At 48.5% G+C, this 15,526-nt stretch overlaps 1 protein-coding gene across 1 annotated transcript in view; it reads left to right on the top strand.

Moving 5' to 3' along the window:
* Window positions 1-15,526, top strand: part of LOC139417321 (membrane-associated guanylate kinase, WW and PDZ domain-containing protein 3) — a 56,707-nt gene that overhangs the window by 15,372 nt on the left and 25,809 nt on the right. The window contains 2 exon segments of the mRNA XM_071166590.1: window positions 4,859-5,148; window positions 8,708-8,824. Coding sequence (XP_071022691.1) covers window positions 4,859-5,148; window positions 8,708-8,824 — 407 coding nt within the window.

The following is a 15,526-nucleotide window of genomic DNA, read 5'->3' as shown; positions in this document are numbered from 1 at the left end:
ACTGGAATCATTAAAACAACAACACTTAGCTGTCAATTTATATGAAATATTAGATTTTGTACCAAATGACCCATATCTATAATGAGTATTAATTTACCCTGTCTGGTCTCGTCAGTATTGATCTGTTCATCTGATTGTGACAGTTTGTTTACTGTATTTCAGTTCAACCCACTGCCAAACACCACACACACAGTGTTTGTATAACACACAAATACAGTTTCCAGGTTAGTCTGCTTCACATGTTCTAAAGGAGGGAATAGTTTAACTTGTACTGCAATTCTTTTCTATCAGAAGCATGCTATTTTCTTTACCTTTTCTCAACAGTACCTTAGATAACTTCTGTGTTAAAAACTATTTCAGGGCAATGAAATCCTGAGCTTAAAGACATGAAATCACACCTTAACACGATTGTGTGAATGACACTGCCTTCCCTCTGTCTGTCTCATACTCTCTCTCTCTCTCTCTCTCTCTCTCTCTCTCTCTCTCTCTCTCTTTTCTCTCTCTCTCTCTCTCTCCCTCTCTTTCTCTCTCTCACTCTCTCTCTCTCTCTCTCTCTCTCTCTCTCACTCCCTCAATTCAATTTAAATTTAAGGGCTTTATTGGCATGGGAACCATATGTTTACATTGCCAAAGTAAGTGAAATAGATCATAAACAAAAGTGAAATAAGCAATAAAAAATTAACAGTAAACACTATTCGAAAAAATAGAGACATTTCAAATGTCATATTATGTCTATATACAGTGTTGTAATGACGTGCAAATAGTTAAAGTACAAGCATAAATATAGGTTGTATTTACAATGGTGTTTGTTCTTCACCAATTCCCATTTTCTTGTGGCAACAGGTCACAAATGCTTTGATTGCACACTGTGGCATTTCACCCAGTAGATATGGGAGTTTTTATCAAAATTGGATTTGTTTTCAAACTCTTTGTGGGTCTGTGTAACCTGAGGGAGATATGTGTCTCTAATATGGTCATACACTTCCTAACCTCCTGCCAAATGTATCTCAGTTTCCACGTCGTTTTGTGGGCAGTGAGCACATGGCCTGCTTTCTCTTGAGAGCCAGGTCTGCCTTCGGCGGCCTTTCTCAATTTCAAGGCTATGAGCTATCTGTACATAGTCAAAGATTTCCTTAATTTTGGGTCAGTCACAGTGGTCAGGTATTCTGCCACTGTGTACTCTCTGTTTAGGGCCAAATAGCATTCTAGTTTGTTCTGTTTTTTGTAAATTCTTTCTAATGTGTCAAGTAATTATCTTTTTGTTTTCTCATGATTTGGTTGGGTCTAATTGTGTTGGTGTCCTGGGGCTCTGTGGGGTCTGTTTGTGTTTGTGAACAGAGCCCCAGGACCAGCTTGCCTAGGGGGCTCTTCTCCAGCTTCGTCTCTCTGTAGGTTATGGCTTTGTTATATAAGGTTTGGGAATTGCTTCCTTTTAGGTGGTTGTAGAATTGAACGTTCTCTTTTCTGGATTTTGATCATTAGCGGGTATCGGCCTAATTCTGCTCTGCATGCATTATTTGGTGTTTTACATTGTACACAGATGATATTTTTACAGAATTCTGCATGCAGTCTCAATTTGGTGTTTGTCCCATTTTGTAAATTCTTGGTTGGTGAGTGGACCCCAGACCTCACAACCATAAAGGTCAATTGGTTCTATAACTGATTCAAGTATTTTTAGCCAGATCCTGGTATGTCGAATTCTATGTTCCTTTTGATGGCATAGAAGGCCCTTCTTGCCTTGTCTCTCAGATCGTTCACAGCTTTGTGGAAGTTACCTGTGGTGCTGATGTTTAGGCCAAGGTATGTATAGTTTTTTGTGTGCTCTAGGGTAACGGTGTCCACATGGAATTTGTATTCGTGGTCCTGGCAACTGGACCTTTTTTGGAACACAATTATTTTTGTCTTACTGAGATTTACAGTCAGGGCCCAGGTTTCCAGAATCTGTGCAGAAGATCTAGGTGCTGCTGTAGGCCCTCCTAGATTGGGGAAAGAATCACCAGATCATCAGCAAACAGTAGACATTTGACTTCAGATTCTAGTAGGATGAGGCTGGGTGCTGCAGACTGTTCTAGTGCCCTTGCCAATTCATTGATATATATGATCCTCAACACAGGGGCCCCACAAGGGTGCGTTCACTTTTTTATTTGTTTTTTAAAAGTTTAACATTTTTAATTTTACCCCTTTTTCTCCCAAATTTCGTGGTATCCAATTGTTTTAGTAGCTACTTTCTTGTCTCATCACTACAACTCCCGTACAGGCTCTGGAGAGACAAAGGTTGAAATTCATGCGTCCTCCGATACACAACCCAACCAAGCCGCACTGCTTCTTAACACAGCGCCATCCAACCCGGAAGCCAGCCTCACCAATGTGTCGGAGGAAACACTGTGCACCTGGCAACCTTGGTTAGCGCGCACTGCACCCGGCCCGCCACAGGAGTCGCTGGTGCGCGATGAGACAAGGATTTCCCTACCGGCCAAACCCTCCCTAACCCGGACGACGCTAGGCCAATTGTGCGTCACCCCACGGACCTCCCGGTCGCGGCCGGTTATGACAGAGTCTGGGCGCGAACCCAGAGTCTCTGGTGGCACAGCTGGCGCTGCAGTACAGCGCCCTTAACCACTGCGCCACCCGGGAGCCCTCTCCTGTACTCCCTGTTCACCCATGACTGCGTGGCCATGCAGTCCTCCAACTCAATCATCAAGTTTACAGACGACACTACAGTGGTAGGCTTGATTACCAACAACGACGAGATGGCCTACAGGGAGGAGGTGAGGGCCCTTGGAGTGTGGTGTCAGGAAAATAACCTCACACTCAATGTCAACAAAACAAAGGAGATGATCGTGGACTTCAGGAAACAGCAGAGGGAGCAGTAGTGGAGAAGGTGGAAAGTTTTAAGTTTCTCGGCGTACACATCACGGACAAACTGAAATGGTCCACCCACACAGACAGCGTGGTGAAGAAGGATTAGCAGCGCCTCTTCAACCTCAGGAGGCTGAAGAAATTTGGCTTGTCACCAAAAACACTCACAAACTTTTACAGATGCACAATCGAGAGCATCCTGTCGGGCTGTATCACCGCCTGGTATGGCAACTGCTCCGCCCACACCGTAATGCTCTCCAGAGGGTAGTGAAGTCTGCACAACGCATCACCGGGGACAAACTACCTGCTCTCCAGGACACCTACACCACCCAATGTCACAGGAAGGCCAACAAGATCATCAAGGACAGCACCACCCGAGCCACTGCCTGTTCACCCCGCTATCATCCAGAAGGCGAGGTCGGTACAGGTGCATCAAAGCGGGGACTGAAAGACTGAAAAACAGCTTCTATCTCAAGGCCATCAAACTGTTAAACAGCCATCACTAACATTGAGTGGCTGCTGCCAACATACTGACTCATCTCTTGTCACTTTAACAATGAAAAATTGATGTAATAAATGTATCACTAGCCACTTTAAACAATGCCACTTTATATCATGTTTACATACCCTACATTACCCATCTCATATGTATATACTGTACTCTATACCATCTACTGCGCCTTGCCTACGCCGTTCGGCCATCGCTTATTCATATATTTTTATATACATATTCTTATTCATTCCTTTACACTTGTGTGTATAAGGTAGTTGTTGTGAAATTGTTAGGTTAGATAACTTGTTAGATATTACTGCATGGTCGGAACTAGAAGCACAAGCATTTCGCTACACTCACATTAACATCTGCTAACCATGTGGATGTGACAAATAAAATTTGATTTGATTTGTTGAAGAGGGTGGGGCTTAAGCTGCATCCTTGTCTCACCCCCCGGCCCTGTGGAAAGAAATGTATGTTTTTTGCCAATTTTAACCGCACACATGTTGTTTGTGTACATGGATTTTATAATGTTGTATGTTTTTCCCCCAACACCACTTTCCATCCATTTGTATAGCAGACTCTCATTCCAAATATGGTCAAAATATTTTTTGAAATCAACAAATAATGAGAAGACTTTGCCTTTGTTTTGGATAGTTTGTCAATTAGGGTGTGCAGGGTGAAAACCTGGTCTGTCGTACGGTAATTTGGTAAAAATACAATTTGACATTTGCTAGGTACATTGTTTTCGCTGAGGAAATGTACGAAATCTGCTGTTAATGATAATGAAGAGGATTTTTCCAATGTTGCTGTTGACGCATATCCAACGGTAGTTATTGGGGTCAAATTAGTCTCCACTTTCATGGATTGGGGAGATCAGTCCTTGGTTCCAAATATTGGGGAAGACGCCAGTGCTGAGGATGATGTTAAAGAGTTTAAGTATAGCCAATTGGAATTTGTGGTCTGTATATTTTATCATTTCATTTAAAATACCATCAACCCCACAGTGGTTTTTGGTTCGGAGGGATTGTATTTTGTCCTGCAGTTCATTCAATGTAATTGGAGAATCCAGTGGGTTCTGGTAGTCTTTAATAGTTGATTTTAAGATTTGTATTTGATCGTGTATATGTTTTTGCTACTTGTTCTTTGTTATAGAGCCAAAAAGACTGGAGAAGTGGTTTATCCATTCATCTCTGTTTTGGATAGATAACTCTTCGTGTTGTTGTTTGTTCAGAGTTTTCCAATTTTCCCAGAAGTGGTTAGATTCTATGGATTCTTCAACTACATTTAGCTGATTTCTGATATGTTGTTCCTTCTTTTTCCGTAGTGTATTTCTGTATTGTTTTACTGATTCGCGTAGGCTCAGTGGATAGGTTTCTCAATTTCTTTCTTAGGTTTTTGCATTCTTCATCAAACCATTTCATTGTTGTTCATTTTCTTAGGTTGTCTGCTTGAAATGTTTAGATCTCTATCTCATCCTGCCCCCCCCCCCTCTCCCCTCCTCAGCTCATATGCCATGTCTAAGGCAGCCGTGAGGAAGCTGCACTGGCACTCCAAGGTCCAGGATAGCTTCATCCCCCTGGTTGGTTCCTCGGGGGATCTGGGCGTGTCAGTGGGCGGTGGAGCCGACTATGGAGAGTTCCCATTCGTCACAGCAGCCTCTGGGGGCGTGCTCACTGTGGGCGACGTAATCCTTGAGATTGGGGGAACCCCTGTGTTAGGGATGACACTAGGAGATGTCCGGGGGGTCCTCCACTCCTGCCTCCATCCCATCCGCATCAAGACCGTCTCACCAGGTGCTGTAAGGCTCAGTGTGGTAACTTACTCCTTGGTCTGGGGACACACTGTGAATGCTGCTGCTTCCTCTATCTCTTAAACCGATTTAACCAAATTGAGTTATAGACTTTGTCTGAGGGGGAATTGTTTTTTTCATGTCTGTTGCATATTCAAACATCTTATACAGTACATGCATAACATCATTGTCAACCTCAACTCCTCCTTCACATGACAACACTATGGGATTGGTCACACTGCGTTCCTCAGGCAACTCATAGAATACCACTCTACCCAAGTGGTTGTCCAAACATTGCTGAATAATCACTGTTACTGAAAAAACTAACTTGATACACTTTTAACATTCTTGTGTTCAAATCAAATCAAATCAAATCAAATGTATTTATATAGCCCTTCGTACATCAGCTGATATCTCAAAGTGCTGTACAGAAACCCAGCCTAAAACCCCAAACAGCAAGCAATGCAGGTGTAGAAGCACGGTGGCTAGGAAAAACTCCCTAGAAAGGCCAAAACCTAGGAAGAAACCTAGAGAGGAACCAGGCTATGTGGGGTGGCCAGTCCTCTTCTGGCTGTGCCGGGTGGAGATTATAACAAAACATGGTCAAGATGTTCAAATGTTCATAAATGACCAGCATGGTCGAATAATAATAAGGCAGAATAGTTGAAACTGGAGCAGCAGCACAGTCAGGTGGACTGGGGACAGCAAGGAGTCATCATGTCAGGTATTCCTGGGGCATGGTCCTAGGGCTCAGGTCCTCCGAGAGAGAGAAAGAAAGAGAGAATTAGAGAGAGCATATGTGGGATGGCCAGTCCTCTTCTGGCTGTGCCGGGTGGAGATTATAACAGAACATGGCCAAGATGTTCAAATGTTCATAAATGACCAGCATGGTCGAATAATAATAAGGCAGAACAGTTGAAACTGGAGCAGCAGCACAGCCAGGTGGACTGGGGACAGCAAGGAGTCATCATGTCAGGTAGTCCTGGGGCATGGTCCTAGGGCTCAGGTCCTCCGAGAGAGAGAAAGAGAGAAGGAGAGAATTAGAGAACGCACACTTAGATTCACACAGGACACCGAATAGGACAGGAGAAGTACTCCAGATATAACAAACTGACCCTAGCCCCCCGACACATAAACTACTGCAGCATAAATACTGGAGGCTGAGACAGGAGGGGTCAGGAGACACTGTGGCCCACTCCGAGGACACCCCCGGACAGGGCCAAACAGGAAGGATATAACCCCACCCACTTTGCCAAAGCACAGCCCCCACACCACTAGAGGGATATCTTCAACCACCAACTTACCATCCTGAGACAAGGCTGAGTATAGCCCACAAAGACCTCCGCCACGGCACAACCCAAGGGGGGGGGGGGGGGGGGGGGGGGGGCGCCAACCCAGTGTTGAAGTTCCTTTCAATTTGCCCGGAGATCCCAAAACATTGGGTCTGAGGTTGGGAACCTGGGAGGGAAGTGTTATAATTCCCGATGATAGAGTCCAGAGAGGGCTGTGTGCATGTGACGATACAGTTGTCTGTCACCTTGGAGGAGCCTTGATATGTATAGGGGGGATGTCTTTGTTAGGTCTGAACAGAGCAATATGTCACCGCTATATCACCTGACCGAGGCTCCCCATGGCCTTGCTGAGGTAGATTGACGTCTGAATCGCCAGCAGGACTGTAAATGGGGCCCTTAACTCCTGGTCCCTTTGCCACTGGTACATTCATAATCATTCTGTGAGCCAGGCGGCCAGGTCAACCTCTCTCCCTGGGTATTCTGACCGCATGTACTGTGGACAGAGATTGATGGGCTGAGCTGTATGGTGCTGCTGTACTGCCTGTACCGTAGGCCTACTCCTCCTTCCCCTCCTCCTCCTCTCCCTCCTCCCCATCCCTTCCCTCTATTCCTCCTCCACAGTTCACGCCATCAGGGACTCCATTGTGTTGTCAGGCTATATAACACTAATGATATGATGTGAGAGTAAATAAGTGTGGTAGATGATCCCTCCATTGTGTTGTCAGGCTATATAACACTAATGATATGATGTGAGAGTAAATAAGTGTGGTAGATGATCCCTCCATTGTGTTGTCAGGCTATATAACACTAATGATATGATGTGAGAGTAAATAAGTGTGGTAGATGATCCCTCCATTGTGTTGTCAGGCTATATAACACTAATGATATGATGTGAGAGTAAATAAGTGTGGTAGATGATCCCTCCATTGTGACACTTGGAGGATTAAAGGTACCAACACTGTTCATGTTTTTGACAGACAGACACTATAATGATGACAACCTTGAGAGCAGCAGTACAGTGTAGGGAAACACTTTGCCTAATTGATATGTGGCATATTGTGTTGTGGTGATGTATTGGTCATGGATGTTCATCATATGTGTCTAGGGCATTCTGTTGTTTCTGTGAAAACAACACGGCAATTTGAAAGCAAGCCCTTTAGTTCATTTTACTTACAGTCTACGCCACATCATTAGTCTGATGTATTATTTTATATTCAGAATAAAGCACAATGCTGGACAGCTGTTACACAATGCTGGACAGCTGTTACACAATGCTGGACAGCTGTTACACAATGCTGGACAGCTGTTACACAATGCTGGACAGCTGTTACACAATGCTGGACAGCTGTTACACAATGCTGGACAGCTGTTACACAATGCCAGCAAAAGCCTCTCATTATTACTCCCAGGAAGCTGCACGTCATACTGACCACATGTGGCGGGTCATGCGTGTGTGTAGGAGACTGCCTGTGCTAATAGCGTTTTACTTCAGTGACGTTTTAATATCACACTCATATCTGGGCCAGGCTAGATCACAGGGGGTGGGGAGCAGCAGCAGCAGGAGCAGGGGGGTTGTCCGTCAGTGTGACAAGCAGGAAGACGTATTCAGGCCATCCATAATACCAACTGGCCTGTCATCAGAGGCCATAAAGCACTTGAGATGAAATGAATAGATCAGAGAGTGGAATAAGTGCCTGACCATCAGCCCAGCCTGCTGTGTGACAGCACCACACTGTTGTGTTTTATAGCACTGCCTCTGTGTTATTACTGTATGCATGAGAGGCTGGGACATGCCGTATTAGGTACTCTGGATGGCTGATCAAGTGTTGAGAAGGAAATGTAGACTCTTAGAAAAAACAGGTCCAAGGGGGTACTTCTGCTGTCCCCGTAAAATAACCCTTTTTGGTTCCACGTAGAAACCCTTTTGGTTTCATGTAGAACCCTCTGTGGAAAGGGTCCTTCCTACATTTTAGGTTCCCTTTAGGTTCTAGATACAGTAGCAAATGATTTTCTAGGAGTGTATTGTGTTTTAGATAGGGGTAGGAATGACATAGAGGGAGATCAAACCAACTGTAGCAATACAGTCTCATTTCTATTTGGGAATGTTAGCTTGGGCTGTCACTCTCTTTTTGACAGGGTATACAAATATTTAGACATTTCATCAGTTATTGACTGTTGAGCTGATATTGCACATTTTTTCTGTATGACTTTGTCTCCTTCCGCTTCTCTCTCCCCCTCTTACTTTTTCTCTCTCCTCTCTCTCCCTCTCAGGCTCTGTATTGTGTAAGGACCTCAGGTTGTATCTGAGTAAGTGTTTTACTCCAGGATCCATGGACAACCAGCTACAGCAGGTCATACGGGAAAACCTCTACCTCCGAGCAGTGCCATGTAAGTCCCATGCTGCTGTGTTCTCTCTCTCTCTCTCTCTACCTGTGTTCTCTACCTCTCTCTCTAGCTGTGTTCTCTCTCTCTCTCTCTCTAGTAGGCTTCTCAACCTCTCTCTCTATCTGGGTTCTCTACCTCTCTCTCTAGCTGTGTTCTCTACCTCTCTCTACCTCTCTCTCTAGCTGTGTTCTATACCTCTCTCTCTAGCTGTGTTCTCTACCTCTCTCTCTAGCAGTGTTCTCTACCTCTCTCTCTAGCTGTGCTCTCTCTCTCTCTCTCTCTAGCTGTGTTCTCTACCTCTCTCTCTAGCTGTGTTCTCTCGCTCTCTCTAGCTGTGTTCTCTACCTCTCTCTCTAGCTGTGTTCTCTACCTCTCTCTCTAGCTGTGTTCTCTACCTCTCTCTACCTCTCTCTCTAGCTGTGTTCTCTACCTCTCTCTCTAGCTGTTTTCTCTACCTCTCTCTCTAGCTGTGTTCTCTACTTCTCCCTTTAGCTGTGCCCACTACCTCTCTCTAGCTGTGTTCTCTACCTCTCTCTCTAGCTGTGTTCTCTACCTCTCTCTCTAGCTGTGTTCTCTACCCCTCTCTCTAGCTGTGTTCTCTACCTCTCTCTCTAGCTGTGTTCTCTACCTCTCTCTCTAGCTGTGTTCTCTCTCTCTCTCTCTAGCTGTGTTCTCTACCTCACTCTCTAGCTGTGTTCTCTCTCTCTCTCTAGCTGTGTTCTCTACCTCTCTCTCTAGCTGTGTTCTCTACCTCTCTCTCTAGCTGTGTTCTCTACCTCTCTCTACCTCTCTCTCTAGCTGTGTTCTCTACCTCTCTCTCTAGCTGTTTTCTCTACCTCTCTCTCTAGCTGTGTTCTCTACTTCTCCCTCTAGCTGTGCCCTCTACCTCTCTCTAGCTGTGTTCTCTACCTCTCTCTAGCTGTGTTCTCTACCTCTCTCTCTAGCTGTGTTCTCTACCTCTCTCTCTAGCTGTGTTCTCTACCTCTCTCTACCTCTCTTTCTAGCTGTGTTCTCTACCTCTCTCTCTAGCTGTGTTCTCTACCTCTCTCTACCTCTCTCTCTAGCTGTGTTCTCTACCTCTCTCTACCTCTCTCTCTAGCTTTGTTCTCTACCTCTCTCTCTAGCTGTGTTCTCTACCTCTCTCTCTAGCTGTGTTCTCTACCTCTATCTACCTCTCTCTCTAGCTGTGTTCTCTACCTCTCTCTAGCTGTGTTCTCTACCTCTCTCTCTAGCTGTGTTCTCTACCTCTCTCTACCTCTCTCTCTAGCTTTGTTCTCTACCTCTCTCTCTAGCTGTGTTCTCTACCTCTCTCTCTAGCTGTGTTCTCTACCTCTATCTACCTCTCTCTCTAGCTGTGTTCTCTACCTCTCTCTCTAGCTGTGTTCTCTACCTCTCTCTACCTCTCTCTCTAGCTGTGTTCTCTACCTCTCTCTAGCTGTGCCCTCGACCTCTCCCTCTACCTCTCCCTCTAGCTGTGCCCTCTCCCTCTACCTCTCTCTAGCTGTGCCCTCTCCCTCTACCTCTCCCTCTAGTTGTGCCCTCTCCCTCTAGCTGTGCCCTCTCCCTCTACCTCTCCCTCTAGCTGTGCCCTCTACCTCTCCCTCTAGCTGTGCCCTCTACCTCTCCCTCTACCTCTCCCTCTAGCTGTGCCCTCTACCTCTCCCTCTACCTCTCCCTCTAGTTGTGCTCTCTCCCTCTAGCTGTGCCCTCTCCCTCTGCCTCTCCCTCTAGCTGTGCCCTCTCCCTCTACCTCTCCCTCTAGCTGTGCCCTCTACTTCTCTCTGGCTGTGCCCTCTCCCTCTGCCTCTCCCTCTAGCTGTGCCCTCTCCCTCTACCTCTCCCTCGACCACTCCCTCTACCTCTCCCTCTAGCTGTGCCCTCTCCCTCTACCTCTCTCTAGCTGTGCCCTCTCCCTCTCCCTCTAGTTGTGCCCTCTCCCTCTAGCTGTGCCCTCTCCCTCTACCTCTCACTCTAGCTGTGCCCTCTACCTCTCCCTCTAGCTGTGCCCTCGACCTCTCCCTCTACCTCTCCCTCTAGCTGTGCCCTCTCCCTCTACCTCTCCCTCTAGCTGTGCCCTCTCCCTCTACCTCTCCCTCTAGCTGTGCCCTCTACCTCTCCCTCAGACCTCTCCCTCTAGCTGTGCCCTCTCCCTCTACCTCTCCCTCTAGCTGTGCCCTCTACTTCTCCCTCTACCTCTCCCTCTAGCTGTGCCCCTACCTCTCTCTAGCTGTGCCCTCTCCCTCTCCCTCTTCCTCTAGCTGTGCCCTCTACCTCTCTCTAGCTGTGCCCTCGACCTCTCCCTCTACCTCTCCCTCTAGCTGTGCCCTCTCCCTCTACCTCTCTCTAGCTGTGCCCTCTCCCTCTACCTCTCTCTGAAACTGGAAACACTTATCTCCCTCACTAGCTTTAAGCACCCTTCTGTCAGAGCAGCTCACAGATTACTGCACCTGTACATAGCCCACCTATAATTTAGCCCTATCAACTACCTCTTCCCCAACTGTATTTAATTTATTTATTTATTTTTCTCCTTTGCACCCCATTATTTTTATTTCTACTTTGCACATTCTTCCATTGCAAAACTACCATTCCAGTGTTTTACTTGCTATATTGTATTTACCTTGCCACCAAGGCCTTTTTTGCCTTTACCTCCCTTCTCACCTCATTTGCTCACATTGTATATAGACTTGTTTATACTTTATTATTGACTGTATGTTTGTTTTACTCCATGTGTAACTCTGTGTTGTTGTATCTGTCGAACTGCTTTGCTTTATCTTGGCCAGGTCGCAATTGTAAATGAGAACTTGTTCTCAACTTGCCTACCTGGTTAAATAAAGGTAAAATAAATAAAATAAATAAAATACCTGTGCCCTCTCCCTTTACCTCTCTCTAGCTGTGCCCTCTCCCTCTACCTCTCCCTCTAGCTGTGCCCTCTACTTCTCCCTCTAGCTGTGCCCTCTACATCTCCCTCTAGCTGTGCCCTCTCCCTCTATCTCTCCCTCTAGCTGTGACCTCTCCCTCTACCTCTCCCTCTAGCTGTGCCCTCTACCTCTCCCTCTAGCTGTGCCCTCTACCTCTCCCTCTAGCTGTGCCCTCTACCTCTCCCTCTAGCTGTGCCCTTTACCTCTCCCTCTAGCTGTGCCCTCTACCTCTCCCTCTAGCTGTGCCCTCTACCTCTCCCTCTAGCTGTGTCCTCTACTTCTCCCTCTAGCTGTGCCCTCTACCTCTCCCTCTAGCTGTGCCCTCTCCCTCTACTTCTCCCTCTAGCTCTGCCCTCTACCTCTCCCTCTAGCTGTGCCCTCTACCTCTCCCTCTAGCTGTGCCCTCTACTTCTCCCTCTAGCTGTGCCCTCTACCTCTCCCTCTAGCTGTGCCCTCTCCCTCTACTTCTCCCTCTAGCTGTGCCCTCTACCTCTCCCTCTAGCTGTGCCCTCTACCTCTCCCTCTAGCTGTGCCCTCTGCCTCTCCCTCTCCCTCTAGCTGTGCCCTCTACCTCTCCCTCTACCTCTCCCTCTACCTCTCCCTATAGCTGCACCCTCTACCTCTACCTCTACCTCTCCCTCTAGCTGTACCCTCTCCCTCTACTTCCCCCTCTAGCTGTGCCCTCTACCTCTCCCTCTAGCTGTGCCCTCTACCTCTTCCTCTAGCTGTGCCCTCTCCCTCTACTTCTCCCTCTAGCTGTGCCCTCTACCTCTCCCTCTAGCTGTGCCCTCTACCTCTCCCTCTAGCTGTGCCCTCTGCCTCTACCTCTCCCCCTAGCTGTACCCTCTACCTCTCCCTCTACCTCTCCCTCTACCTCTACCTCTCCCTCTCCCTCTACCTCTATCTGTACCCTCTACCTCTCCCTCTACCTCTCCCTCCACCTCTCCCTCTAGCTGTACCCTCTACCTCTCCCTCTAGCTGTGCCCTCTCCCTCTCCCTCTAGCTATGCCCTCTACCTCTCCCTCTAGCTGTGCCCTCTACCTCTCCCTCTTGCTGTGCCCTCTCCCTCTACCTCTCCCTCTAGCTGTGCCCTCTACCTCTCCCTCTAGCTGTGCCCTCTACCTCTCCCTCTAGCTGTGCCCTCTCCCTCTACTTCTCCCTCTAGCTGTGCCCTCTACCTCTCCCTCTAACTGTGCCCTCTACCTCTCCCTCTAGCTGTGCCCTCTACCTCTCCCTCTAGCTGTGCCCTCTGCCTCTCCCTCTCCCTCTAGCTGTGCCCTCTACCTCTCCCTCTACCTCTCCCTCTACCTCTCCCTATAGCTGCACCCTCTACCTCTACCTCTCCCTTTACCTCTCCCTCTAGCTGTACCCTCTACCTCTCCCTCTACCTCTCCCTCTACCTCTCCCTCTAGCTGTACCCTCTAGCTCTCCCTCTACCTCTCCCTCTACCTCTCCCTCTAGCTGTACCCTCTACCTCTCCCTCTACCTCTATCTGTACCCTCTACCTCTCCCTCTACCTCTCCCTCCACCTCTCCCTCTAGCTGTACCCTCTACCTCTCCCTCTAGCTGTGCCCTCTCCCTCTCCCTCTAGCTGTGCCTTCTACCTCTCTCTCTAGCTGTACCCTCTACCTCTCCCTCTACCTCTCCCTCTAGCTGTGCCCTCTACCTCTCCCTCTAGCTGTGCCCTCTCCCTCTATCTCTCCCTCTAGCTGTGACCTCTCCCTCTACCTCTCCCTCTAGCTGTGCCCTCTACCTCTCCCTCTAGCTGTGCCCTCTACCTCTCCCTCTAGCTGTGCCCTCTACCTCTCCCTCTAGCTGTGCCCTTTACCTCTCCCTCTAGCTGTGCCCTCTACCTCTCCCTCTAGCTGTGCCCTCTACCTCTCCCTCTAGCTGTGTCCTCTACTTCTCCCTCTAGCTGTGCCCTCTACCTCTCCCTCTAGCTGTGCCCTCTCCCTCTACTTCTCCCTCTAGCTCTGCCCTCTACCTCTCCCTCTAGCTGTGCCCTCTACCTCTCCCTCTAGCTGTGCCCTCTACTTCTCCCTCTAGCTGTGCCCTCTACCTCTCCCTCTAGCTGTGCCCTCTCCCTCTACTTCTCCCTCTAGCTGTGCCCTCTACCTCTCCCTCTAGCTGTGCCCTCTACCTCTCCCTCTAGCTGTGCCCTCTGCCTCTCCCTCTCCCTCTAGCTGTGCCCTCTACCTCTCCCTCTACCTCTCCCTCTACCTCTCCCTATAGCTGCACCCTCTACCTCTACCTCTACCTCTCCCTCTAGCTGTACCCTCTCCCTCTACTTCCCCCTCTAGCTGTGCCCTCTACCTCTCCCTCTAGCTGTGCCCTCTACCTCTTCCTCTAGCTGTGCCCTCTCCCTCTACTTCTCCCTCTAGCTGTGCCCTCTACCTCTCCCTCTAGCTGTGCCCTCTACCTCTCCCTCTAGCTGTGCCCTCTGCCTCTACCTCTCCCCCTAGCTGTACCCTCTACCTCTCCCTCTACCTCTCCCTCTACCTCTACCTCTCCCTCTCCCTCTACCTCTATCTGTACCCTCTACCTCTCCCTCTACCTCTCCCTCCACCTCTCCCTCTAGCTGTACCCTCTACCTCTCCCTCTAGCTGTGCCCTCTCCCTCTCCCTCTAGCTATGCCCTCTACCTCTCCCTCTAGCTGTGCCCTCTACCTCTCCCTCTTGCTGTGCCCTCTCCCTCTACCTCTCCCTCTAGCTGTGCCCTCTACCTCTCCCTCTAGCTGTGCCCTCTACCTCTCCCTCTAGCTGTGCCCTCTCCCTCTACTTCTCCCTCTAGCTGTGCCCTCTACCTCTCCCTCTAACTGTGCCCTCTACCTCTCCCTCTAGCTGTGCCCTCTACCTCTCCCTCTAGCTGTGCCCTCTGCCTCTCCCTCTCCCTCTAGCTGTGCCCTCTACCTCTCCCTCTACCTCTCCCTCTACCTCTCCCTATAGCTGCACCCTCTACCTCTACCTCTCCCTCTACCTCTCCCTCTAGCTGTACCCTCTACCTCTCCCTCTACCTCTCCCTCTACCTCTCCCTCTAGCTGTACCCTCTAGCTCTCCCTCTACCTCTCCCTCTACCTCTCCCTCTAGCTGTACCCTCTACCTCTCCCTCTACCTCTATCTGTACCCTCTACCTCTCCCTCTACCTCTCCCTCCACCTCTCCCTCTAGCTGTACCCTCTACCTCTCCCTCTAGCTGTGCCCTCTCCCTCTCCCTCTAGCTGTGCCTTCTACCTCTCTCTCTAGCTGTGCCCTCTACCTCTCCCTCTACCTCTCCCTCTAGCTGTGCCCTCTACCTCTCCCTCTAGCTGTGCCCTCTACCTCTCCCTCTAGCTGTGCCCCGTTACGGTCCCCTGTTGCTGCAACCTGCAAGTCCCCTTTAAGTCCCTTGCAGCTGTGACTTCTAAATCTGCTGTGACTCTAATAGCTGTGCCCCTGTATCTGTACCTTGTAACCCCCCTTGTAGCTGTAACATGTAATTCCATTACAGGTTTCCATTTAATAATGGAAATAGGAATTAGTATGTTGATGCTCATTACTTATCACTGTATCATCTGCATACATTTAACATTTCATCAATTCAACAAGTTCCTTATCTCACACATTCATTTAGATTTAGAGACCTACATGGCTGTCACCATGAGAACTGTGTTCATTGGTGTGCAATCACAATCAGAGCCCAGGGAAGTTGTTTTGCCACATCTCTGTGACAATGTATGCAAATGGAAGATGTGTTGAGTAGATTTTAAAATGTAGTTGTTACCCTGGCTTCATCAGCCAAACATCTGTTGC

This window comes from Oncorhynchus clarkii, chromosome 9 (genome assembly GCF_045791955.1).
Source record: "Oncorhynchus clarkii lewisi isolate Uvic-CL-2024 chromosome 9, UVic_Ocla_1.0, whole genome shotgun sequence".
In the NCBI taxonomy this organism is placed as follows: domain Eukaryota; kingdom Metazoa; phylum Chordata; class Actinopteri; order Salmoniformes; family Salmonidae; genus Oncorhynchus; species Oncorhynchus clarkii.
Note: the sequence above shows the minus strand (reverse complement) of the source record. Positions and strands in the feature narration are given on the sequence as shown.